The sequence below is a fragment of the Anoplophora glabripennis genome, unplaced genomic scaffold (assembly GCF_000390285.2).
Source record: "Anoplophora glabripennis isolate ALB-LARVAE unplaced genomic scaffold, Agla_2.0 scaffold471, whole genome shotgun sequence".
In the NCBI taxonomy this organism is placed as follows: domain Eukaryota; kingdom Metazoa; phylum Arthropoda; class Insecta; order Coleoptera; family Cerambycidae; genus Anoplophora; species Anoplophora glabripennis.
In genome coordinates, this window is record NW_019416555.1 from 264,257 (window position 1) to 291,117 (window position 26,861).

The following is a 26,861-nucleotide window of genomic DNA, read 5'->3' on the forward strand; positions in this document are numbered from 1 at the left end:
CCAACTTAATTTTTTTAAACGGAAACCTATATTTTTTATGGCATTATCGAATTCTACTTGAAAAATTAACGGGACTTTGAATTAATAATAATCGACTTTTCATTTTTGTCTTATGTTTCGTCACTTCTAGTAGTTGACATAATTATGATTGTACTACAGGAACTGTAAAGTGAAGATGGCTCTTTCAAAAAACGTATCAAAAGTTGACCTGCGATATACAGGGGGCAAAAAAAAACGTGCCACACCTGATAATTTAAAATTTGAAAAACTCGACTTTTTCAAATAGAACACCCTGTGTTTTATGATTTCATTAGATGCCTTTCTGTAGACCCTACAACTTTTTAATAGCTTTCTCTATACGTAAGTTGCGTAGTTTTTGCAAAAAAAACATTTTTATGTAAAATACCGAATTTGCGCCCGTTTCTTTGGCTGTAATGTGATTACTTTATTGTTATTATACTTTTCCTATTACCTATTTATCTTTCAGATTAGAGAACACCTAAACACGTATATCCAAACCAGTGGTTAGGTCGTGGTGGTCCAGTTCCTTGACCCGCACGTTCGCCTGACTTAAATAGTCTGGACTTTTTCTTGTGGGGTTATATCAAGGAGCGAGTATACGAAGTACCACCAACGGATATTCAAGACTTAAAAGAAAAGGTTCAAAACGAGTTTCTAATTATAACGCCTCAAATGTTAAGAAATGTTCACATTCATTTTCATCGTAGATTAATGCTTTGTGTAGAAAACAACGGTGGATAGTTTAAACATTTATTTTAAGTTAGCTTGCGACTATGAGTATTCTTTTTTCAAAATTCTATTCATCCAAATGTTTTAATCTCCAATTTCACTGATAACTTTCCTAACTACGGTAACAGTGCTTGATTTTCAATATGATATGGATGAAACTTCTTGTTCAATATTTTATTTGTCAAGCTTTTGAAAACTCCAGGGTTACTACTAATTTCCTGGCACTAATATTTGGATTGTCAACAGCAGATGCCACAACTTTAAACTAAATATTATCGTTGTTACTTTCATGTCTCCTGGTAGTTTTCTCATAATTCGCATTTTCAAAACAGTGGGAACCTCTGTAAATATGGATTATTTGCTTTGTAGATACGTGCTGCTATCAAACATTTCCCATATTTTGCTAACTCTTAATCACTTGTAGCGATTTTATGGTTTTTTGATTTTATTTACAAATAAACGGTAACTTTCCATAAAGACTTATTTATTAAACGCATATATCTAAATTTTTCAGTTATTAATTTTTATTTTAAATAGTGTAGCTAGACAACTAATAAATTTAATAAAAATAAATACCCTTACAATATTTTTCCCCGACAAAGGAACGGGCGCAAATCTGGTATTTTACATACAAATGTTTTTTTTGCAAAAACTAAGCAACTTAGGTATAGGGAAAGCTATTAAAAAATTGTAGGGCCTACAGAAAGGCATCTAATGAAATCATAAAACACAGGGTGTTCTATTTTAAAAAGTCGACATATTTCAAATTTTAAATTATCAGGTTTGGCACGATTTTTTTTGCCCCCTATATATCGCAGGTCAACTTTTGATACGTTTTTTTGAAAGATCTATCTTCACTCTACAGTTCCTGAAAAAAAATAATTTCATAGGGATCATAACACAAAGTCCCGTTAATTTTTCACGTAGAATTCGATAATGCCATAAAAAATATAGGTTTCCATTTAAAAAAATTAAGTTGGTACTTGCCCAGGAAAAACTGAACACCCTGTATATGCAAATATATTTTCATTTTGTGCAGCCCGGGAAAGCAGGCAACTCTGTAGAAAAAAAAATTAAGTTATATCTTTTATTAACCTAGATATTGGACTTACGCGCACTAGGTGGACACGGTGTATTGACGTAGATCAAGGGTCGGCAACTGGCGGACCGCGGTCCAGATCCGGACCGCGGAAGGTAAAATACTGGACCGCCAAAAATTTTTTGAAAGTATAAATTACTCAAATAAATTATTTAAAAAATGTTTTTTACGTTTAAGTGCCAATCTNTCTGTTTGGAAATGAAAGAGAGTAATAAAACCCCGAGATAAGAACCGGCCATGGGCGTGGTAATATTTCGTTTCAGGTAATTATCGGGTAACACTAATGCTAACAAAAATGACAGGGACTGGAAAATCGACTATTTACAGACTTTTAAAGGAAACAAAAAATGAAAAAGATACTGTAAATCCCACAAAATCATCTACAGGGAGGTCAAAAGTCGTTATAGATCAAGGGTCGGCAACTGGCGGACCGCGGTCCAGATCCGGACCGCGGAAGGTAAAATACTGGACCGCCAAAAATTTTTTTAAAATATAAATTACTCAAATAAATTTTTATAAAATATTTTTTTTACGTTTGAGTGCCACTCTTATCATTTTTTCTAGTATTTTACAATTGTGTGTGTTTTGAGTTCTTAATGCAAATGAAAATAAAAAATTAGTAAGAAATATGAATTTTTTTCTGGACCTCGTTAAAAAATTTCAAAAGTATCCGGACCCCACCTAAAATTACTTGCCGACCCCTGACGTAGATTGTACAATATTTTAGGCACATCTATTTGTTCACTAAAAAAAATCACTGACGTACAAAATAACGACGATGTATCAGCAGACATTGTATTTTTTATTTTAATACTAATCCGAATAAGGTTAATTTAAAAGGGTAGATACTTTTATCACAGTTTTCTTTAGATTTTACGGTTTCCGAAGAAAATTCAAAGAAGGTTCTATGTTAATTTTCGTCACTATAATTTCATATTATTTGCTTATAAAAATACTAAACGTATTCATTTGAATTTTATTAGTGAAAATATAATAAGGTCAACAAATATTATGAGTATAAAAGAATTGTACATAAATTTATAACAACAAAATTTAAGAACAGAACATAAGTTTTAGGAAAAAACTAAATCTGAATTAAATTACAAAAAATTCAAAATATAACGGTAACAATTAATAAAAATAAGTATTAGTAATAACTTGAGAGATTTCATGTGGAAAAAGAAGTCAGTGAGTCTTAAAATTTACAGATCATATACAGAGTAATTCGTATAATATTCTACTTCTTTATCTTTTTTCCATTTTATCTGGAAAAAATGCTAAAGGCTAAAGTTGTAGGAAATTCTGTTAAGATATCAGAGAAATACTAAGTATATGAACAATTGATTGTTGCGTTTTGAAAATATGTATAAACGAAACTTCTGTTTTTTAAATGGAATATTTGTCGGACTATGGACTATATTTTCAGGCTAGCTTCTTTGGATGAAAATAAGATGAATTAAATCAACTTTCCATCTTGCTTCTTTAAGAAGTTATAGGCCCGAGAAAATAGTTTTTTATTTAACTTCTTCGGGATTTATTATTTGAGTAATTTTACTCAAATTTTGGAAAAGCAGTTTTTTTGTGTTATAAACACGAATATCTTCTTGTTTTTGCGTTTCTGTTTCTGTAAAACGGTGCCTTTGAGTGACATGCAACAAGAATACTTTTTTAAAGCAAATCGAATGATGTTTTAAAATAACTATAGTCCAGGCGATAGAACATTCGAGGCGTTTGTATTTGAAGTCATCTATTTTGTTGTACAGAAAAATCCCAAATATTATGTAGAATAAGAATCCTAGTTTCTCTATTCCAAAAAACCATTGATAAATTCAGGGGAACAACAAACATACAAAAAGAACGAAAAATTACCCTTTTTCGACATATTTTTCCCTGTAACATTGAAAGTAAGCCCTAAATAAAAAAAGTCATTCTTTATTTTTTGTTTATTTGACGATTTTCTATAAAGTTACGACAACTGCGAATCAAAAAATTTGAATTTTGCATTAACAATGGGCGAAAAATAATAGAAAATCATATATACAGGATGGTCCGAATTTTATGCAGGAAACTTCGAGGGTAGATAGATCTCTTTAAAATAATATGTGTTTGCCCTATAAACATAGGTATGGAACGGCCCATACATAAAATTCGGACCACCCTGTATATATTTGGAGCAATTTTTAAAATAAGTAAATATTTATAAATATTGATGAAACTTTCTGAACAAATCGTAAAACATATGACAATTCTACCCTAAAAATTTTGCAACGGTCGATTGCGTAGTTTTCGATTGACTACAGTGAAGAGATATTGTTTCTAACTTGCTTAAATTTTCTAAAACCCTCGTCAAAAGACTGCATTAAATTCACTAAAAATTGAATATAAAAATGCCCCTCTTAGATAAAATATGTGTGCGTTTCGGTATGTTTCTAGTTATAATTTTTTATTTTATTTTCATTCAAGGAAAAATCATGAAAAATACAGGGTGTCCCTGAAAAGGATGGACCACATATTCCTTGAATGAAAATAAGACTATTTAGCCTAATTTACCTATATACAAAGGTGCACGCCTACTGAGATATAGCCTTCTAAATATAGAATAGATAACTAATTTTTTCAAATAATTTGAAAACTAGTTTTCTTAGAAACTCCAAATTTGGTACACCTATTTTTTTATATAAGCGCAACGTAAATAAAAATTTAGGTGATAATACATATACAGGATGTTATCTTTCTAGTGCCTGTGCGCAACTGGCTATCCAGTAATTTTTTTGTGTGTACGAAAATGACGCCAGAATTTATATCTTTAAAAATAAGCATTATTTTAAATTTTTTTTTGCTCCTACAAAATTTTGATATCGTTTATATATTTCGAATAAAATTGGCATTTTTTATACATTAAATATAGGCAAAAATTTCGATTTGTAAAAAATAATTTGTAACTGCAGCCTCAAAACAGGGAATAATAATGAAAAAACATCACATTAAAAAAAATAACTACACATTTTTAGTCTTACAATTATCAATCAATAAAATACACTAATATTTTAAATAAACAATATCAACTAATAATGTAAGAAAGTCAACATTAACATTTTAAATAAAACTAAATTGATATTTGTAATCATATTAAAATATTGTAGTAAATGCTCAAAGTGACTTCCTTTCTTTTAAACGCAAGCTTATTTGAAAATTAAATTGAATTTTATCCAATAATTGTACATTAACTCTCATACCATTAATTTCATGTTTTATTCTTTCCCATTATTCGTTTTCTGTATTTACTGAAAAGTTATAAACTGTTGTCCTCAACGCTATCCAAAGGAAATAATTACATGGGTTTACATCCGGAGACCGAGGTGGCCATTTTAAAGGAGCATTATTTCCTCTACGGATCCACATGTTAGGATAGTAACCTTTTAATTATTGTTATGAATTTGTTTCTTTGTTATATGGCACCTCGTACTGTTCTAATTATCTTAAACTGATTTTATATTATTTAATGTGTAAAAAATGCCAATTTTACTCGAAATCCATAAACGGTATCAAAATTTTGTAAGAGGCAAAAAATCTTCTATAAAATAGTGCTTATTTTTAAAAATAGAAATTCTGTCGTCATTGCCGTACACATTAAAATGTTATGGGATAGCCAGTGGCGCACAGGCACTACAAAGAAAACATCCTGTATATGTATTCTCACCAAATTCTATATGTACATTGCCCATATATAAAAAAATATGTATACCAAATTTGAAGTTTCTACGAAAAACAGTTTTCAAATTATTTGAAAAAAACTAGGTTGTCTGTTCTATATTTAGAAGGCGTGCATTTTTGTATATAGGTAAGTTAGGCTAAATAGTCTTATTTTCATCCAAGGAACCTGTAGTGAAGCGTTGTCCATCCATTTTAGGGACACCCTGTATATAAAACCCCTCAAGTGCGACTTGTTTTAAGATTTTTTATTTCTAAACCATCACATACATGAAAAATTAGTTTCTAAACTTTGTCTCTCAATCATCAACATCGGACGAAGTAATCAGGGTAACCACTTTTCGTTTCAGATTCAGTAAGCTCTCCTCGGTAGTGTCAGGTTCATGGTTGTGATGACGAGTTAGTTTTGCCTGATTCTCAAAAGTTGCTACTCTAGCGGTACAGCCTTTCTTGGCGTAGAATTTGCACAGCCAGAAGGTTTTGTTCTTATAGCGCCTATTTATTCCGTAACTGTATCCGTTGAGGACAATCCTGGGTTTGTTTATCTTACTAACGTCGATGTATATGATCCCTAAAACAACCTTAAACTAATATTTATCTGCAAAGAAAAAAAATTACACAACAAAGAAACACTTTGTATATTAAATACTACATTTGACATCTGCATCTTGGGAAAACGAATTTTGAAGAATTGTTACGAATATAGATTATATTTTATTTTATTTATTATTTTTTTAAATATATTTGGCGAATTCTAAAATATTTCACACTTTCTGAAATTCAAATGATATATTTTGAAACACAGGGTGTTAACTAACAAATGTTACCATACTTCATGGGTATAATCTACAAGGTGTTTTTTATTTCTTGTTTTCTCCTTAACGCAGAACCGAGTTAACCGATTTAAGCAAAATTTGCTGTTGCTTAGTTTCTCTTCATGAAGTTTGCAGTGATTATGTTCCTACTAGGTTATATCATACAGGGAGTTCATTTTACCACAACCCTTTGCGAATATTCTTCTGTAACTTTTTTGTTCGTTTAATTTTTTACACGTAACTATCAGAAGTAGATTCGCAAAATGTTAATTTGTGTTGTTGTGGATACGTAGTTATTTCCAAAAAATTTGGGGTATCAATAGACGAAATTATGCTCGGTTATGAAGATATTACAGAAGATATGTATTAACACAAATATTTTCTGTAATATCTTCATAACCGAGCATAATTTCGACTTTTGATAGGTATACATTTTTTGTGTAGAATAAAATTATCTACCTATTTCTGATAGTCGTGTGTAAAAATTTGAACGTACAAAAAAGTTACATAACAATGTTTACAAAGAGAAACAAAGCAACAACAAATTTTGCTCAAATATGGGTTCTGAGTTAAGGAGAAAACAAGAAATAAAAAAAAATGTTTGCAACATTTTTCCCTTAAGCAAGTTTGGTTAAATCGACACCATTTGGGTTCTAGATTATACCCTTGAAATATGATACATTCGTTAGGTGACACCCTGTATAAATGACTCATCTGAAATACAACTGGCGCTTTCTGAAATCAAGCAGAGGCATTTAGAAAAAAAGAACGGTAAAGGATCTTTATAGGACAGGTTATTTTGCAAATAGTTACTATTCGGATATTACAATTTATTATATTCACTGTAATTAGAAAAATAAATCATTTCCAAATTAACTGATTTAAGACCCTCACCAAATAAGTATCTAACCATTTACAAAGAATTCAAATAATATTTTTAGAATTAGTACAAAGCAAAACTAAACACTAAAAACATTTTGGTTTGTTTGCATATAACCTTTCGTCAGCAACAACGTAGTAGCAGCAAAACAAATCATATTCTATTCTAAATATTTACTAATTGCCACTTTTAAACAAGCTACTGTATTTAACCCTTGAGACATTATTATATTTTATTTGAACAACTTGGAACTGTAAACCATTAGTATTTTCTTTAGATGCGTTGGGTTCGTGGTTGTGTTCCTTGTTTATTATCAGTAATCCTCGAGAACTGACTGCAGTACATTTACATCCAGATTTGTTGTAAGAGATACACCTCCAAACGGTACTGCCTAACCGTTTTTTGTTTACCGAGTAAGTGTTGCCGTTCACGATCATCTTGGGACAGTTAAAACGACCTGTTCTGAAATAGAGTTTGCCTAAAAAACAAATAGTGTTAACCAAATGAAGATTACTTAAATATTAAATATGTGCATGGGTAAAGCTTGGACCACTTTCTTCAGTACAACGTATTATACAAGGTGCATTTAAATGAAAGGCCACGAATGATATCAGAGATTCCTTAGGTGAAAATAAGTTGATTTAACCTAACGTACTTATATCACAACTCGCATAATAAAAAAGATACATGTCAAAGTGAGAAATAAAACATGGTTTTTACTTAATAATTTCTAAAGTTTTTGTCAGACACGTTTCAAATAATTCAAAATATACACGGTATTCTGAAAAACACTAGCATAAATTCAAGGTCTGATAGAATTTCGAAAAATATTACAATTTGTTCCTATGAACCACGGGCGTATATTTTTCCGTTTTTAAGATACACGGCGTTGAAAATAATTTTTTAGAATCTAGTTTCGGCCCTATCTTCCACAAAATTCGACCGAATGAACTGAAATTTTGTTATGTGGGGTTTCTGGAGATGCCAAATGCTCTGGAGTTATTAATTTTTGGCTATATCATATAAGGCATTCAGTGCAGTACTCTGCGGGAACATTTTAGGTCTAACTATTTTGAGGTTAATCTTTTTGTCACTTGCGGTTATGGGAAATTTCATTCCAAACAAATAAGTTGCTCTTGTAAGAAGTACAAAAATTTGCTCGTTTTCGAGAAAAACTCAAAATCAAAAGTTATTCTTTTAATGGTAATGATAAAAGTAATAGTTTATTTCTGGAAAAGTTTAACACATACTGAATACAAATGAAAAAAAGAAAAACAACTAATTATTACTAATAGAATATTAAAATTTAAGGAAAATAAAATCAGAATAAGTGTTCGAAATGTCTTCCATATTCATAAATAGACCAGGGTCGATAATTTTTGAAACCAAAAAAAATTAAAGTAGGATGAAACCCATTGGAAAAGAAAGAGAATATAACAGAAATAAAAGGAAAAATAATTTACGGGCGATCTGAGGTCGGGAAGGGGTAGGGGGTGAGTTTTTAAGGGTAAAAAACGGTTTCCCTTGATTTCCAGAAAAACTACAAGTCTTATGGAAAAAAGTTAAATGACAAAGTTGTAGGTAATAAAAATATCTAAGTTCCCAAGTACCACACACGGACATATTTGCTCATTGTTATAATTTTCTGATACCCACTAAGGGCTTCTGAAATACCATAGCAATTATATTTTCCTCTTTTTCAGCAGTCCTTGTAGTTCTTGGTCGTCCTGAATTAACTTTTTTGGATTAAACGAGCTTGTCTCCCGGCATCGCATTTCAATGGTTAAAAATGTATTTCTATTTGGTAATCTGCGACTAGAAAATTTTTCCGAATATCGCCTTACAGCAGCAAAACTGTTCCCTAAACATTCTCCTAAAGTCAGCAACATATCGGTATATCCCAAGCTTGAATAATTATTACCGTTATTCATACTGTAGTAAGTAGAAATTTCTTATTATACGAATTAAAATACGTATTCTGATAATTCACATAACACGTTCATTTGACACATTTGACACAAGCCTACTTGAAATAAAAAACGCCAATTTGGGATATTAGCTGCTTGACTTTCGCGCGCTATGCCTGGTTTTCCTCGAAAACGGACAAATTTTGGCACTTCTTAAAAGAGCACGTTTTTTGTTTAAAATAAAATTTGCTATAACAGCAAGGTACAAAAGGGGCAAAAAGATTAATATCAAAAAAGTTAGGACTTAAAATGTTCCCGCGGAGTACTGCACTGAACGCCCTGTATGATATAGCCAAAAATTAATAACTCTAGAACATTTAGCATGCCCAGAAACCCCACATAACAAAATTTCAGTTCATTCGGTCGAATTTTGTGGAAGATAGGACCGAAACCAAATTCTAACAAATTATTTCCAACACCCTGTGTCTTGAAAACGGAAAAAGATACGCCCATGGTTCATAGGAACAAATTAAAATATTTTTTGAAATTCTATCAATCTATGAATGTATGCTAGTGTTTTTCAGAACACCCTGTATAATAACAGACCGACCAGATTTTAACCCAACAGCACGAATATGCTTTGCCAAAGGATTTTGGTGCGCTGAATTCGAATCCGAGATCCAAACTTCTCAATTGCCTCTGATTTCCTATTCTAACCCAAGTGTCAAAATCACAATTTTTTTGACATATTTGCGGTTATGTCACCTGGATTTATCCTGATATCATTTTTCGTTTTTGAGAAATCGCATGTTGAAATTTACTAGTTTGACTTATTTCTCGAGTTTTAGGGTTTGGAGTTTATGGATTAAGGATTTATGGGCTTATACCTAGGTTTCTGGTTTTGGACTTAGGGTTTATGAGTTCGGCAGCCTAGAAAATGTAGGCATACACAACCCACTCGACTTTGTATGAAAATTGACACTTCAACCTCCATAAAAGGGTGTATGGGGGCGGTAAAGTGACGCTAGGGGGTAACGAGGGGGTCTAATTCATTTTTGGTCTTCTTCGTTCTTAGTGGCCCAGAAAACATAGGAATACTCACCCCACTCGACTTTGTATGAGAATTGACAAGGGGGTGTATCGGGGTTGTAAGGGGGAAATCGCTAGTTAATTTTTTTTTATGATCATATTCGGTTTCAACGACCCCAAAACCGGAGGGGTAAGGGGGTCTACCCTATCAACAACAATGAATTTTTCAGTAATTGTTGATAATTTGTTTAAATTTAAAAAAAAATGAAAAACTAATTGCACCATTCGGAAAAAATACAATTGTTTGACCCAAAACTTTATTTTTGTACAGTATTACTATAAACATAAGTCAAATAGTGAATAAATAAAATAAATAATATTTTTTTTCCCGTAGGATCGATTAGTGTACTTATTTTTTTTTAATTTTGATAAATTCATAGATATACAGTGTGTCCAAGATATTGATGGGATAGCATTAGAATCTAGGAAAGGTTTCGGATATCCGGAAGAACCCGAAATTTTGCAAAATAATTGTTTAATTTTTTTTCTGGATTTATTTGAAAAAGAATTTTATAATAAATTGCATATTTACAATGCCACTTTTTTCGCCCTATACAATGGCCTTTTGACATTTTTGCAATTCGACGTTTCGTCTTCGAGGGACCATCATCAGGTTAATTTTTTTAAATACATCGCTGCTATTTTTATGATAAAATCTAAAGTCATTTTTAATTCTGAATTAGATGATATAACTAATGTAATCTCTTAAAAAGTTTTTAGCTTGTTTTAGTTATCATTTAAAATTTTTCCTGAGTACGGCTCTGAACGCTTTCAAAATATCGATTGGATGAAGTCATAACAGTATAAAAAGTCAATATCGCACAAAATATTCAACAAATGTTTTTACTACTATTAGTAATACTAATTAGAAATAATAAAACATTTCATAAAATCATATTATTTTTTTATTAAGTACAACTTTTTAAGTTATTGATTCAAAAAAATTGTTGGATATTTTGTGCTGTATTGACTTTTATATTGTTATGACTTCCTCCAATAGATATTTTTTTTATTAATTCGACTTCGACTCGATGTTTATAGCAATACTGTACAAAAATAAAGTTTTGTGTCAAACAATGACACAATTTTCGGTTATTTAAGATACAGAAAGGTATGCTTTCATCAAGTTTCGTCAAAATTAAATTATTTTTGCGGAATTGGGAAATAAAAGACGAAAAATCAGAAAAAAAACGACTCAGAGCTTTAGTATTTTTATTAATTAAATAGATACTTTTTTTTATTATTAATAGAGACGTTTTAAGGCAGCACTTATTTATTTTATAATAAGAAATACATATTTTTATTGCCATATCATAGTTCAAAGTTCAATTTAAAAAAAAAATTAAAAACTGCGTATATGTATATAAGACCAGTTATATATTCTCGGTTTTGACTCCAAGGATTGAAAAATACAAATTCTCTGTTCCTTTCGGGCAATTTGGTTTGTGGTTATGCCCCTTTTTTATGACAACCCTATCGTTTTTCAAAGACACGCGTCCAGTGCAAGAATTTTCACGGTAAGACTTGCAACGCCAATAAACAGTCCCATCTTTGGCAGTATGGTGCTTCCTATATATGTTATTCATAAATACTATGAATTTACTATTTTTCTCAGATGTTCCAAAATACACAACACCTTCAAAAAGAAAATAAAAAGTTGGAAAATTATAATTGTTATAAATAATATAAACTAAGTGTCTTAATTAAACTAGTATCATGATAGGAAGGTAAATTACAATACTACAAATAAGAAATAAATAAAAAGCAGAGCAACCCCATTTTTTTAAGATATTTGTTTAATTATACAAAAATCATAAACAATTGGGCTAAAATTAGAAACAGGTAATATAGTCAAAAAAAATATTAAAACAATACTTATGTTGCATATGGTGATCCTTAAGTAATATGTTTCGATAATAAAGGATAACTTTTTGGATTACAGAAATTAAGATTTCTTATGAACTGAATTTTCTGAAATTGAATTGAATAAAACGGAATGGAATGCCTGTATGTAAATGTACAAAAATGTTTTGAGTGAACCAGGATACCTACGCAGAAATAATTTGAAATAACATAGTTAATTTTGTCCGTAACTACGCCAGTTAAGCTGCCCATAAATAAACAATCCATTACTGCGTTCAATTCACAGAAGTCTGGAAAACTTAGCTTAAGTTCACAGAAACCGTTTTCCTTAAAACGATATAAAGAATCACCCCCTTTATTATCCGAAGATAATTGAGGTACACCCAGTATATATAAACAAATTATGTCAGATCATAATTTAAATATTAATATAATTTTTTTTAATTGGGTATTTCTGCATTTTAAGTTTTAAGAATATCAAGAGAAATAATTTCAGACACATTAACTTGTGTTGCTTTGTTTATACTGAGACAGTGAAGAATTATTTATAAAATCAACACCTTGCCCCCCTTTTTGACAGGAATTATACAGGCTGATTCAAAATTCAGTACAAAGAATTTAGAGGCGTATTTTTGAGGTCAAAATAAACCTTTTTTCCCTATGAACGTAGTCCACAAATGCGTAGCTTTCGATATCCTGTATAGTGATTTTCTCGAAAACGGTTCTTAGTTGTATGAAAAAAATGTAAAGAGCTAAAATTCAAGATCATTGCATTATTGATTAGATGGTGAAAATAAATTTTAAAATTTTCAGCGTAAATAGTGTATAAAATTTGAAAATATGGTGTGCATTTAACTCTTCATCAGCCAAAATCTCGGAAACGGTCTGAGGGATTTCGACCAAGTATATAATTTTTGCTTAAAATTGATAGGGGAATAAACGCACTAATACGAAACGTCAATGACAGGGTAGTAAAAAAGTTAGGGCCAATTTAATTCAAGCGGGATACGGAGGGATATTCCAAGTTTTATGCTTTCATTCAAATTTGTTTGGAAATTATTCTTAAAAAATGGAACAAAATAAAAAACTTTAATATCCTATATATCGAAAACTAAACATTTGTGGGCCCACGTTTATAGGAACAAAAGTCTTATTTTGATCTCAAAAACATGTGTGGCAAAAATACCCAGTCAAACAAAAGAAGTAAAATAAAAACACAAATAATTACAACAAATATCTTAATAGTTTTTATTTTAACTTAAATACTGTGAGAATCTCTATAACCTAATATTTTCAACTCCGTTCTTACAAACAATAAAATAATGGAAAGCAAACTCGGCAAAAAATTGCATTTCTGCCACAAAATCAGCAAATTTTGTGCTACAAAAATATAAACTAATCAGATTGCTACACCTAATACTGTTTGGATCTTTTCAAGGTTACTGGTTGAGAGAGCATATGATTCACTTGTTTGTTTTTGAAAGTAGGGGGGTGGTTATGGTCGCCGATGAGGGTGGCTTGCCTTCCGAAAGTCATCACTTTAGCCTTACACCTGTCCCTCTTGTGATACTGAGTGCAGGACCACACTGTCTTGTCGGGCAATTTTCTGTACATGAGGAAGTCGTTCTCGTTTAAAATTATTTTGGGATTTTTGTGGCCTACGTCAAAATAAATTGTACCTAAAATGAGTTTATTTAGTATTTCAACAGGTAGGTACTTCAATAAGAACGCATAGTGGTGCGGATTACCAAACATATTAGGCTACGCCTCAAAAAGGATAATTAATGCAAACCTCATCGAATCTCTTTTGATAGGACAAAATAGTTTCATGTCAAGTGAGGAAGTAGCAAAATCTACTTAAATATTCAGTTACTTTTCTATAATTTTTTTACCAAAACTCCATGACAAAAGGAACTACTTACCAACGAAACTACCAAATTATTTTCTTGATTAACCGATGGCGCTTTTCTGTTTTCGCAAGAGATTTAAAGAATAGGGATAGTAAATTTTCCGTCAACAAAGAGAAATTATATAAAAGTAGATATCTATAGCGTAATAAAACAAAGATCATTACACAAAATTATGTATTTGCAGGTAAATTATTAATGTATGCAATCAAAAATACTACTATTCAAACGAAGTTGCACAAAAATTAATGGAAGCTGAAAGGGGCATAATTTCAATATTATCCAGACGATATAATTATTTCTTACATCAGTTAACAGGCTTCCAAATGGCATGTTATACATAAACTACACAAATGGCCTTACTTTTATACAAGGCGTGCAAGAAGTTTTTTCATAACACCGTTTATTTCTCTTCTCATCGCAATCCCTGTTTGCCTTTAATTTAAAGGATATTTTATAAACCAATAGTTTTTCGAGTCATTGTTTTATCTCTAGTATTAACAAACACATACATTTTTAAAGGTGTTTCGTTTCATTAATAACTACTTATCAAATAATAAATATATATGTGAGTGTTAACAACTGATCCTATTATTTTCAGAAATGAATAACATTCATTATACATGGTGTTACAAATTAGTAGGTCATGCAGTTAACTACATATTCGTTGGACTAAAATAATGGGACTTTTCTTATGCCACTTTTCATTTCGCAGCTCCATTTTCAAAATACAGGACGTCAAAATTAAAATTTAAAAAATGATTTTTAGCTCCGGAGATTGTAGTTTATTTGAAATTTAGCACTTATTTTGATCTTAAAACTTTTGGTGTAATTTAGGTTTAAAATATCAAAGCGCGAGGGAGGAGAGGGAGGTTGCAGTACCCATGGACCTCATTTTTTCTTTTTTTGAAGTACGTCTATGCTTTCCGAATATTTTTTTTTAGATAAAGCGGCTTTTATTCTATTTTTTTCACTCTTGTAAGATTTTGATCGGGACTCGATATTGTAAACTTTTTGGATACGTGACATCAATTTAGTTGACGTTAGACTTTAATTTTTGGGATTTTATGAAAAACTTTTCTTTTATGTGGTACCAATATTAATTAAACGACAGTTAAAGAACGATATATTGCAACTTTTTCAGATATGTTAGATTTAGTTCAAATAAAATATCGCTGATCATAACGATAATAATCATTCCCATTTTATGCAGTAAATTGAAATAAATAACGACTCAAATCTTTCATATAGCCCTAAAAAATAGTGTCTAATGTCGACTAAATGGATGTCGCGTATCCAAAAAAGTTACAATATCTCGTAAACGAGGCCCCAAATCAAAATCTTACAAGAGTGAAAATAATAGATTCAAACGCTGCTTAATCTAAAGGAATATTCGGAAAGCATAGGCGCACTCAAAAAAAAAATAGGTGGTCCATGGGTACTGCAACCCCCTCCCCTCCGTTGGCGATTTGATATTTTAAACCTAAATTACACAAAAGTCTGCCGAATGAAGATTACAATATGTGTTAAATTTCAGATAAATATCCCTAGAACCACCGGAGTCAGGTATCAATGAATATCATTTTTTAAATTTTAGTTTTGACACCCTGTATTTTGAAAATGGGGCTCCGAAATGAAAGTGGCATAAGTAAAGTCCCATTATTTTAGCCTAAAGAATATGTGGTTAACGTTGACCTACTAATTTGTAACATCCTGTATAATACGCAACGATATTTTCACCTAGTTTTGATACCAATCAATAACCCTCGTTGTGCTGAAATCGTAAATAATTACATATTCTAATTATAATGATACAAATCGTATTCCATGGCCAGCCTACTCGCCTGACCTTAACCCCATACAGCATGTATAAAGTGTTCTTATACGTATTGCCAACCATTACAAAATATTGATAATAATTAATTGGGACAATCTACCTGAAAAAAGAGCAACAACTACCACGAAATATAAATATTTGATAATTGTATCAACAGTATGGGTCAGTGATACCAGGAGCTAATTGCTTAAACAGGGTGTTTCAGGTTTTAATCGGCAAATTTTCGCATGATTTTAATTGAGAAACTTGCATGTATAACACAAAAACGTGTAACACTTCGTTTTGGAGACAGTGTTGAAATTTAAAAAATGTATTTAGTAAAATGTAATTTTTTAAGTAACAGTGATAAAAACAATTTAATTTTCTTATATACATACAAGCGGGAATAGAATACTACGGCGGATTTTAAAAATAAATGAAAACAAACGCAAACCTTTTTAACATTTCATTTCTGAAGTTTATGAGATGCCATTCATTTCGAAGCCTGCCTGATATAGATTCTGCCAATACGAGTAAGAAAGAGTGACATCTGCTGGATTTCGAAATTGTACACTTTTCAACTCATCTTCATTTTTTACTGTTCCGCTTCAATTAAACAGTAGAATATAGGGTATTTTCTAAGTAAGGGCAGAAAATCCAGAGGCGTATCCTACGGCTAAAATTAAGGTAATTTAGTTAAATAAACATACGGTATTATCGAGCTAAAAAGATTCCAAAATTAAAAAGGAACATCAACTCAACATTTTTAATTTTTAAACCCTTTGATATATTTTTAACAAATATGGTATGTTGAAAGGTATAAAATTAAAAAAATGCAGGTTTCGTTAATAACCAGTGGTGGAGCTGTGGGTAGGTACTATCATATATTTTTTCCAAAAAAAACTTCACCTGTATAGTACTGTTACGACCTATCCTTAGTCGCACTAGGGGTATAACTCTAAGACAGTATTCAATAATAACAATATATTGAATTTCGAAAAAAAGACACTGGTTTGGTTAAAATTTCTATCCTGAGAGTGACTTGGGACACTTCCACATTCACTATCCAAAGACCAAAAGGGAACTCCCCCAGCTCTCCTCATGTCTCGAGCATTCAACCCGCTACCCCGTTTTTGCTGAGCTTGCAATGTTCCCCGAGTAGTTGACTTCTACATTGTTCAAAAGTGTGTCACCGTTTCTTTGAACCTTAGAATCACGCAACAATTTTTCCAACTAAATTTTTTATGTATATCGTGTTCTAGAAAAAATATGTGTAAAAATCATTATGAAATATAAATAATTTTGAATACAAACCGGTTTGATGCTCGTTTCATATTTAACTTTAAAAATACTTAATTAATAGTTACTAAAATCTCCATATTTGGCAGTATTACAAACAAAAATTTGAATTCCTATATTTCATTGCAATCTCTTAATTGTTTGTAATTACACATTTTTTTCATGTTCTTTACCGTTCAGCGACCAAACTGATTTTAGTATTTGGTAACAGTAGAGAATTTTTTAATGTAGCATATTACTTTGTTATGCTCTGGGTATAGATCTAAAACAAATAATGAATTATTTTTTTGACAAGAATTATTAAGTAGCTTCAATTTAGTGCAAAATTTAAACTTTTTCTAAAATTAAAAGTTTAATTCTATTAGTATCTATCCGCTTACGCAAACCGTTAAAAATCTAAGCGAATTTATCCTGAAAGTTTCCTAATCATCTGACTCCGAATTCGAAAATCTTCAAAAATATTTTCCTCCCACTTTCAAAATCAAGATCATTTCAACAAGCCCAAATGTGTGATGACATCTGACAGTTAAAGCACCTTAATTAGAAGAAGTCATGTTAAATAACGTTGAAGATCTCCATATAAACACCAGAACACAAATTTTAACATAAATTAGTATGATCAAATTGTTCACTTTACGACTGACATACTGTTTATTGACAGAACTACTTTTTCGAGATATACCATAATGAATTTCCACGTTTGGTTCTATAAAAATCCTCACGCCATAACAAAATCCCTAGTTCAACATCAGTCATCTGTGAATGTATGGATGAGTATTATTGGTATTTCATTATTTTTACTGGTAATTCGTACCGACATTTTCTTGAAAAGTTTGAGTAACTAAACTACTTCCCCAATATTCCCATTGCACTCAGACAACTGATGAGATATTTGCACTATAGTTGGACGAGGCTTTCAACAAGTATGTCAACACTGGTCGCCTACATCACCAGGCTAGAATCCCATAAAGTTTTTTGTTTGGAGGCACCTCAGAACATTACTTTTAAAAGTTCGTGTTGTAAATGAGCAACTACGACAACGAATTACAAGGTGGTTGTGATATAAGTGTACCCCTAGCATTTTTGAAAGGGTTCGAGATTCTATAGGCAGAATAATTTTATAAACGTCAAAAACTTTTTGAAGTAAACGACATAATATAGTGACTTTTTTTGTATTTTGTCTGTTTTTTTTCAGTATGAGAATTTTGGTTGGGCAAAACTATTTTCATAAAATAACACTTGACTGTTCCTTTTGGCGCAAGGATTTATTTCAGAAAAACAGAACACAGAAAAAAACAATTTTATCATCAAGCAGCAAAAGATATGAAAAAATATTTAGGGAGAAATATTAAGAGAATGCAATAGAACATATGAAGACATACAAATTTTGTTTGTATTGTACAAGATGGTATAGTTTTTGCGAATAAATATGATTGTACCCATAGTTTCATCATTGATTACGCAGCCACACAAAAAAAGGTGTCATATGGTTTTGACCAAACTAATAGTATGGGATACCATAGTATTTTGATGCAAAAACAACAAAAAAATAAATAATTTTCACATTTCTTAGCATAGCTATATGTAATTGGGCTCCCTGAATCCAAATCCACCATTAGAAATCATACAGCACACGTCATGTTTTTCTAACCTCGAAAAAACGGTTAGACATCGAGGTTTGTAAGAAATGCATAGAATCATGAAAAATTTGGTATGTAGGGGTTTCAAATTAAGGCTATATTGGTTTTTAGGTTCGCTAGTCACGAATTTGAATTCAGAATTGCAAAACTCAACATGGCGGAGGATATTTCCGAAAAATCAACAGATTAATCCCGAATTAGATCCTGGAGGTTTTGGGGGTTGCTGATCACGAATACGAATTCAGAATTGCAAATTTAACGTGACTGATCCAATATGGCGGACTAGGATCCAATATGGTTGATTTTGGATGAATGTATGCATCCTCAGATAGACGGCTTCTTTAAAACAGGAATAGATGGACCTTTGAATGTGTGGATCTATGGATGCATAACCTGCCCCACTAAATCCTACATAACAGAAACGCCCTGTCGGAGCTGTAAACCCCAAACCTAACACAACCTGCTCATATAAATCATACGCAACAGCTAGCTGACAATCAAAGTGCAAACTCTAAACCTATCATACCCTTCTCAACTAAACTCTGTGCAACAGAAGGGCCCTGACGAAGCTACGAACCCCAAACCAAACATAAAATGCTGCACAACCTAAAGGCCCTAATAAAGCTGCAAGCTCCAAGCCTTACGTAACCTGCTCAACTAGATCTCACAAAACGGTCTGTTGTATAGGATTTAGTTAGACCGGTTATGTTAGGTCTGGCGTACGCAGTTTAATTAGGAGCTTCATGTTGCATAGGATTTACATGAGCAGGTTATGTTAGGTTGGGGTTCGTTCGCAGCTTCATTAGAAACTGTCTTTTGTGTATGACTTAGTTGGTCAGGTTATGTTAACATCCAAAGATCCATACATTCAAAGGTACATCTATTTCAGTTTTAAAAAAGCCATCCATCTGAAGATGCATATATTCATCCACAAAATCAACCATATTGGATCCTGGTCCGCCATGTTGAATTTCCTGGATCCAATTCGGAATTAATCTGTTGATTTTTCGAAAATCTCGTCTGCCATATTGGATCCGCCATGTTGAATTTTGCAATTCTGATATTTGTGATTAGCGAACCTAAAGATCCCCAAGGATAAAATACACCATTAATCTGAAACCCCTACATACCAAATTTTTCATGATTCTATCAATTTCCTACAAATTTTTTCAGGTTAGCAAAAAATGAGGAGTGCTGTATGATTTCTAAAGGTGGATTTAAATTCAGTGCGCCCAATTACACAGACCAACAAAATTTAACTTTTTTTGGAAGCAGAAACTTGAATATATATTTCCGAAGGATTTAGGTGCGCTGAATCCGAATCTGGCAGCAGAATTGCTCAGGTCACGTCAGGTTTTTGAGATATCCTAACCTAAAAGTGCAAAAAACACTGTTTTTCGTCATATTTGAGGTTATGTAGTAATGCCATCTATTCTTTTTAAAAAACTAATACATTGAATCTAAAAGTACAAGGCTCCCTCGTTCGAATGCCGTTGAGTTTGCTCAAATACCTTTTTTTTTCGTTGAGATATCACATGTTGAAATTTTTAAGTTTCTCAGTTTCTTAATTTGCGAAAATCTACTAAGGATCTCTTAGACATCAAGCAGTCGATTGCAATTCAGAAACTTCATACCCATACGGTTTGTGGGTTTGGAGTTGGTGGGCTTGGGGTTTGTAAACTTGGAGTTTGTAGGTTCGAGTTTTGTGGAATTGGGGTTTGTGGGTTTGGGGTTTGTGGGTTTGTGGATTTGGAGTTTGTGAGTTTGAGCTCGTATGTATTGAAGGTTTCTGAGTATGAAGTTTTTGAACTGCAATCAACTGTTTGACGTCTAAGGGATCCTTTAGATTTTCGCATATTCAGAAACTGATAAACTTAGAAATTTCAACATGTGATATCTCAACGAAAAAAGAAGATATTTGAGGTATTCCAAAGAGGGAGCCTTGTACTTTTAAATTATATGTATTTTTTGAAAAAGAATAGATGGCATTACTACATAACCTCAAATATGACGAAAAACAGTGTTTTTTGCACTTTTAGGTTAGGATATCTCAAAAACCTGACATGATAGAGCAATTCTGCGGCCAGATTCGGATTCAGCGCATCAAAATCCTTCGGAAATGCATATTATTGTGTCTGCTTCTTGATCCTTGCTGATCTGTGTTACATACACCTATGCTAAGAAGTGTGAAAATATATTTTTTTGTTGTATTTTTTCTCATACTTCGTCTATTTTTGCTATTTTGGACCTATTTTTTGAGGGTAGAAAAAATGCGACGTGTTAGCGCAATTCTGACAGCAGATTCGTATTCAGCGCCTCAAAATACTATGGGATATCCTAATTTGGTCAAAACCATATGACACTTTTTTTTGTGTGGCTGTGTTATTTATGAAAGCAAAAATTGTTCATTTTATACGTACCAACCAACATACTGAAAACATGTTACAAATTTGTTTAAAATATTGCACAGTTTTCAACTTAAAAATGTTAAATTGATTTTCTTTTTTATTTTGGAAACTGAAGCTCGAAAACAAAGGCCTTAGGATCCTATACTTTTACCTTAATTTTAGTCAAGGTATACGTATTCGGATTTTCCGCACATACTTAAAAAAACTCCTGTAGATTCTCGTTCGTCCAACTTTAACTGTAATTACTAATTTCAGCTTGTAACACTATTTTTATTTTTTACTAATTTTTCGCCTCTTTGATAACCACAGCTTGAGACTGTAAATTCTTATATTTGTTCTTATACGTAGCTTGGTGGTTGTGAACTCCGTCGACAGAGGCTTGACGTCCAGACGTCATTACTTTAACTTTGCAGCAGTCTTTCTTATAATAATGGCTACACAGCCAGACAGTTTTATCCGGAAGCTTTCTGTAGAAGAGGTAATCGTAACGATTCAATATTATTTTCGGATTCTTGATTCCAATATCGAAGTATATTTTTCCTAAAATAAAATGTATAAGAAAAGTAAAAAGGTAACTCATAAGATGTTGAAACATAATCATTGTTTTTATAAGTTAACTTACCACGGAAAAGTATTAATTAATTCATTAAACAATATTATATCCATTACTGGCATTACCAAAAAGACAAAAACCTGGTGCTCAAAGAAGTCAGTACATTAAAACAAATCAGGGTGTAAATAATAATAAAAATCTCAAAACATATCAGTATTTATGAAAGAAAACACTACTTTCGTCAACTCAAAACGACAAATTTTATAAAGTATTTAATTGGCCCAACGTTAAATAAAAACACATTACAAATAAAAACAAAGACTTTTCAAATATTCCAGAACCATAACAAAAATAACCATCCTCACTGCCTAACAATGGTAACCAACTGAGACAGCATATTCTTGTACTTGTCTTTCTTCGGTTTCGGCACGTGGTTGTGAACTCCACTGACATATGCCACACGACCGCTGGTTTCGATGCGATTTTTGCACCGCATTTCCTTTTCCGCGACATAATATTGGCTGCAAAGCCACACCGTTTTGTTTGGAAGTTTCCTGTACAGTCGGTAGTCGTGATCGTCCAGCATTATTTTCGGATTCTTTATGCCCACGTCGAAGTAAATGAGTCCTAAAACGTAGATAATAATTAACCAAGGCAAACAGAAATTGATGTTAAAACTATTTCTGCATTATGAAAAAACGAAAAGACGTCGTTATTCTTACATGTTTTATTTACTAATACCATACGAACAGCTAGTGCTAATAACAGAAACCTAAAACATACTTGTATACCTGCACTATTACAAAAATAAAACTAATTTCACAATTGACAACATATATGTACTTGAATTAAGTATTACCTTACACAGACACAGTATTGTCAAGAATTTGAATATTAAATATGTACACATATTTTACGAAGTACAGGCTTGCAAAAAATAGGAATAAAAAAGTGATATTTAAATCTCTATAGAAATATGTGAAATACGCCATTATAAGCAAGTGAAATGTTTGGCAAATCCTCACATGCTAATAATGGCAGGTATGATATTCGACGTTCTGTACAACAGTTGCAAATAATTAACGAAAAATATTCTTGAAAAGGTATTTTTTAAAAAGGCAACCAGTCAAGTCTTGATTGTCTACATCCGTGGTTATTGTAAGAAATTTTCTGATTTTCATTGTGATACGCGTGTAAAACGTGGTGTTTTTGCAGTCACAAAAAACACGAAGAAAGAAATAACACAAACGTTAAATGTAAACACAATAAAAATTATTTTTAACAAAAGAAATGGTATCTTTAAAAACTGTTCCTGGGTTACGATAATACGCGAGCGGTTCACCCCTACAAAAGCATGAACCGACTAAATTTTTAAAACAAAAACCTACAGCATGAAACTTTTTTTATTTAATAGTGTATTTTTCTGATAATTTACATATTTTTTAATATTTTTCGGCATGGTCAGTCAATTGTTGACAATAAACAAAAAAGTTGTAAAAAAAACAAAAATAAACCAAACCAAAATAAACACTTTTTGTTCTTTGACAAAAATTCGAAAAATGCTTCCTTTCCGGGATATTTACCATTTAATGTGAAAGTGACAAAATCGACAAACTTTCGGAATTTTTTTCTCAAAACCTACTGAACAGATTTTAATTCTAAAAAAATCATCATAATCGGCAGATTTTCTACTTTAAGATAAAATTTTTTGGTATGGGTCAATCATTTTATTGAAGGTCTAAAGCGAATAAAAAAAGTATTTTAACGAAAATTATGATAACACTTCAAATTTAAATTTTCTCTTTACTACTAAACTAAATAAGCTTTTTAAATTAAAATTAACCTAGCGGTCCCGAAAAATAAAAAAGTTATTGGATAATTTATTGTATAGGATAATTATTTTATTTTTATTTTACAAAAATATTAAGAGCAATAAACGTATATTAATTTATTTTTTATTTAATTTTTAAATAATAAATTTTTCGTTATTTTCGACAAGTTCTTGAGTTGAAATAAGCGTTTCATCGTCAATTTCGGATGGAACATTCTGACATTCATCTGAGCACGCACATACTGTACAGCATTTCTGGTTCGATGACAAACAGTTACAATTTTTCGTAGAACATTTTCCACTACATGAACAAAAATATTTTTGAAGCATATCTAACGCAGTTTCTCCTTCGAAATAAAATCTAAACAACCAAACATTAATAGTAATATAATTCTAATCATAAATAATAATTTTTGCATTAAAAAAAGCATGAAAACAATTGCACAAATTATATTTAATTATTATAAATGTAGGAAAAATTATGGTATTTCCGCATTAGCCGATTGAATCATTAAATGTTATTGTTATATATCGATTAAAAATATCCTAATAACATTATGTTTACTGTAAATATAACCTAGTCCAAGATACTGTAAAAAGAAAATTTGAATTTGAATTGTTTCGCGCGCGAGGTAGCGCCACTGACGCCGCCATTTTGATGCGTATGTTTATAATGATTTTCTTTAAAAGACTGTTTTTTTTTTACTCGCTTCAATAAAATGATTGACCCATACCAAAAAAATACATCTTAAAGTAGAAGATCTGCCGATTATTATGCTTTTTTAGAATTAAACTCCGTTCAGTAGTTTTTCAGAAAAAAATTTCGAAAGTTTGTCGATTTCGTCACTTTTTTCACATTAAATTGTAAATATCTCGGAAATGAAGCATTTTTCGAATTTTTGCCAAAGAAGAAAAAGTGTTTGTTTTGGTCCATTTTACAATAAAAAACTTTTCAAAGCCATTTGGCGAGTACTTTTTTTACAACTTTTTTGTTCATAACAATTGACTGACCACGCCGAAAAATATAAAAAAAAAATATGTAAATTATCAGAAAAATACACTTTATAAAATAAAAAGTTTCATGCTGTAGGTTTTTGTTTTAAAAATTTAGTCTGTTGCCTTCATTTAGAAGCATCTTTTTAGGGGTAAATCGCTCGCCTATAAAAGTAGTTTCTTGACGTAATTTTTCAGTAATTGAATTTAAGAAACAAAATTGGTTTTAACACTAATTTTGATTATTAACAGTGAAAACGTAGGATTTTTTATTGAAAATGTATTGCAGAATCGTATGCATAGTTCTGCGTAAGAGAAATCGCAAACATTGAATTTTGTCGATTACAACGCCATCTACTATTTGCACTAAAAAATGGGGGTTCCTGTTTAAGAGTACAAAGTTACCGCCCCTCCCCTAGGGCGGAGACATGACCCGTTTGCCCGTTTGTATAATTGATGCCTAAAAAAAAAGGTTCTCCAATTGCAATCGGACAAATCGATGTCTAAAAAAAAAGACAATCAGGTAATATATACTTTGTGACCCGGGGAAATGGATTTCGGGGGTAGGGACTTGTATAATTAATTGATGTCTAAAAAAAACAGAGTATGTCGAAAAAATCTCACAATTTTCCCGCAACAAACAAAACCCGGAGAAATGACATGTTAACCCGGAGCCTGAAGATGTACAATCAAAACCCAAAGACTCCGGGTCAGACCCGGATATCTGGCAACCCTACCTACAAGGGGTGCAATTAAGATATACCAGATTAGTCAAAAATAAGTGCTGCTTGTCAAATGGAACGTTAACCAAAACAAAAAAAAGCCACCATCAAAAAATTATGTGATACTGAGTAAGTATATCATTTTCTGCAAAATATCAGGTTTTTCTAAAAAAATCAGTTTTCTGATTGTATATTCTGACCTGATTACTTTCCAGGTGGACAGCGGTTGTCAAAATGTATATGTGACTGGATGGATTTAAAGAAATTAATATCATCGTAAATATTCGTAATTTTGAAAGATGACTTTCATTGAGGCTAAAATATATGTATACATTTAAGATTCACCCTACATTGATAACTGACTAGAAATCTGGGACAAATTCCACCAAATACCTCAAAATAAACTAATATCGAATTATGGTTACAATCTGAGACAACATATTTTTGAACTTTTCTTTCTTGGGCCTAGGTTCGTGAGTATGGACCCCATAGATGTGAACCACCCTTCCGCTAGTTATTATTTTCGCTTTACACCGAACAGCCCTTTTGTTGAAGTAATGGTTACAGAACCAAGTGGTCTGGTTTGTTTCTTTTCGGTAAATCAGGAACTCGTGGTCGTCCACTATTATCTTTGGATTCTTCGTTCCAACATCGAAATAGATCGTTCCTAAAAATGAAAGCAATGTAGCACTTAAAAATACAACGTTTCACAGCCTAGATAGACCTAGGCTGTGGTTTTACTTTAGGCAAGACCAGTTACGGGGAAAAGAAACTCGCGTTTGGTTTAGCTTGCTTTTGACTTTGTATTCACATTTTGAATAATAATAATAATTGAGAATCATCCAATGGTTGATATATTGAGTCTACACTTACACTGAATCAATACAACTATGACTGATTTACTTTTTGTATTAAATTAGATATTTCTGTGATACTAAGGCCCGGTACTTTGAGTCTCGGTTAAGACTTGATTAACTAATCAGGCGATTAGATTGTGAATATATTTTAATGAAATAAATCAGTGTATGTACAGTCTAATCATGTGATTACTTAACCAAGGCTTAAACGAGGCTTTAAGTACCGGGCGTAAAACTAATTCCTTGCCAAAAGAATAAGTCGATTGATATTATAAACTTAGCCTTACTTAACCAGAAATATTTCTTGCTGAGAAAAGTAGATAATTCTTCATAGACCAAGCAAATTAAATTTTTACTCGAAAAAAGTCCTATCCGCTAGATTATTGTAAAATTGTCTAAAGGAACATAATACAAGACATCTCTCGTCTCGTGAGTCAAAAAATTTTATTAGCTAACTTTTCTATTTAAACAAATAAGTGAGGAAAACAGTTTTTTCACTTTGCAGGGAAAACCATCAATTTTAGCGAAAAGTGACTCACAGACAGCTTATAGGGAGTAAAATTATCTACAAAATGAGACTGGTTAAATTAAAATCGGTTAATAAACAAAAAAGTTATTGCAAAAAAACAAGAAAAGTGCCCATTTTTTCATTTGTTTATAACTATCGCATTTATTGTTAAAATTTTATAAAACCTATGACAAGTTGAGGGTTTTGTCATAC

The 26,861-nt window shown here is 31.5% G+C and overlaps 1 protein-coding gene across 19 annotated transcripts in view; it reads right to left on the reverse strand.

Annotated features, from left to right (window-relative positions):
• LOC108912735 (protein tramtrack, beta isoform) overlaps positions 1–26,861 on the reverse strand; it is a 219,688-nt gene that overhangs the window by 75,417 nt on the left and 117,410 nt on the right. Inside the window, exon 4 of one of the 19 annotated variants that reach the window (XM_018718086.2) lies at positions 5,830–6,131. The exons of 15 other annotated variants lie outside the window; for them this stretch is intronic. In XM_018718086.2, coding sequence (XP_018573602.1) covers positions 5,860–6,131 — 272 coding nt within the window. In that variant the 3' untranslated portion in view covers positions 5,830–5,859. Of the gene's footprint in view, positions 1–5,829; positions 6,132–7,416; positions 7,734–11,546; positions 11,888–21,935; positions 22,365–26,861 lie in introns of those variants that run through there. 3 more of the 19 variants (XM_018718075.2, XM_018718096.2, XM_018718094.2) reach the window with 3 other exon arrangements.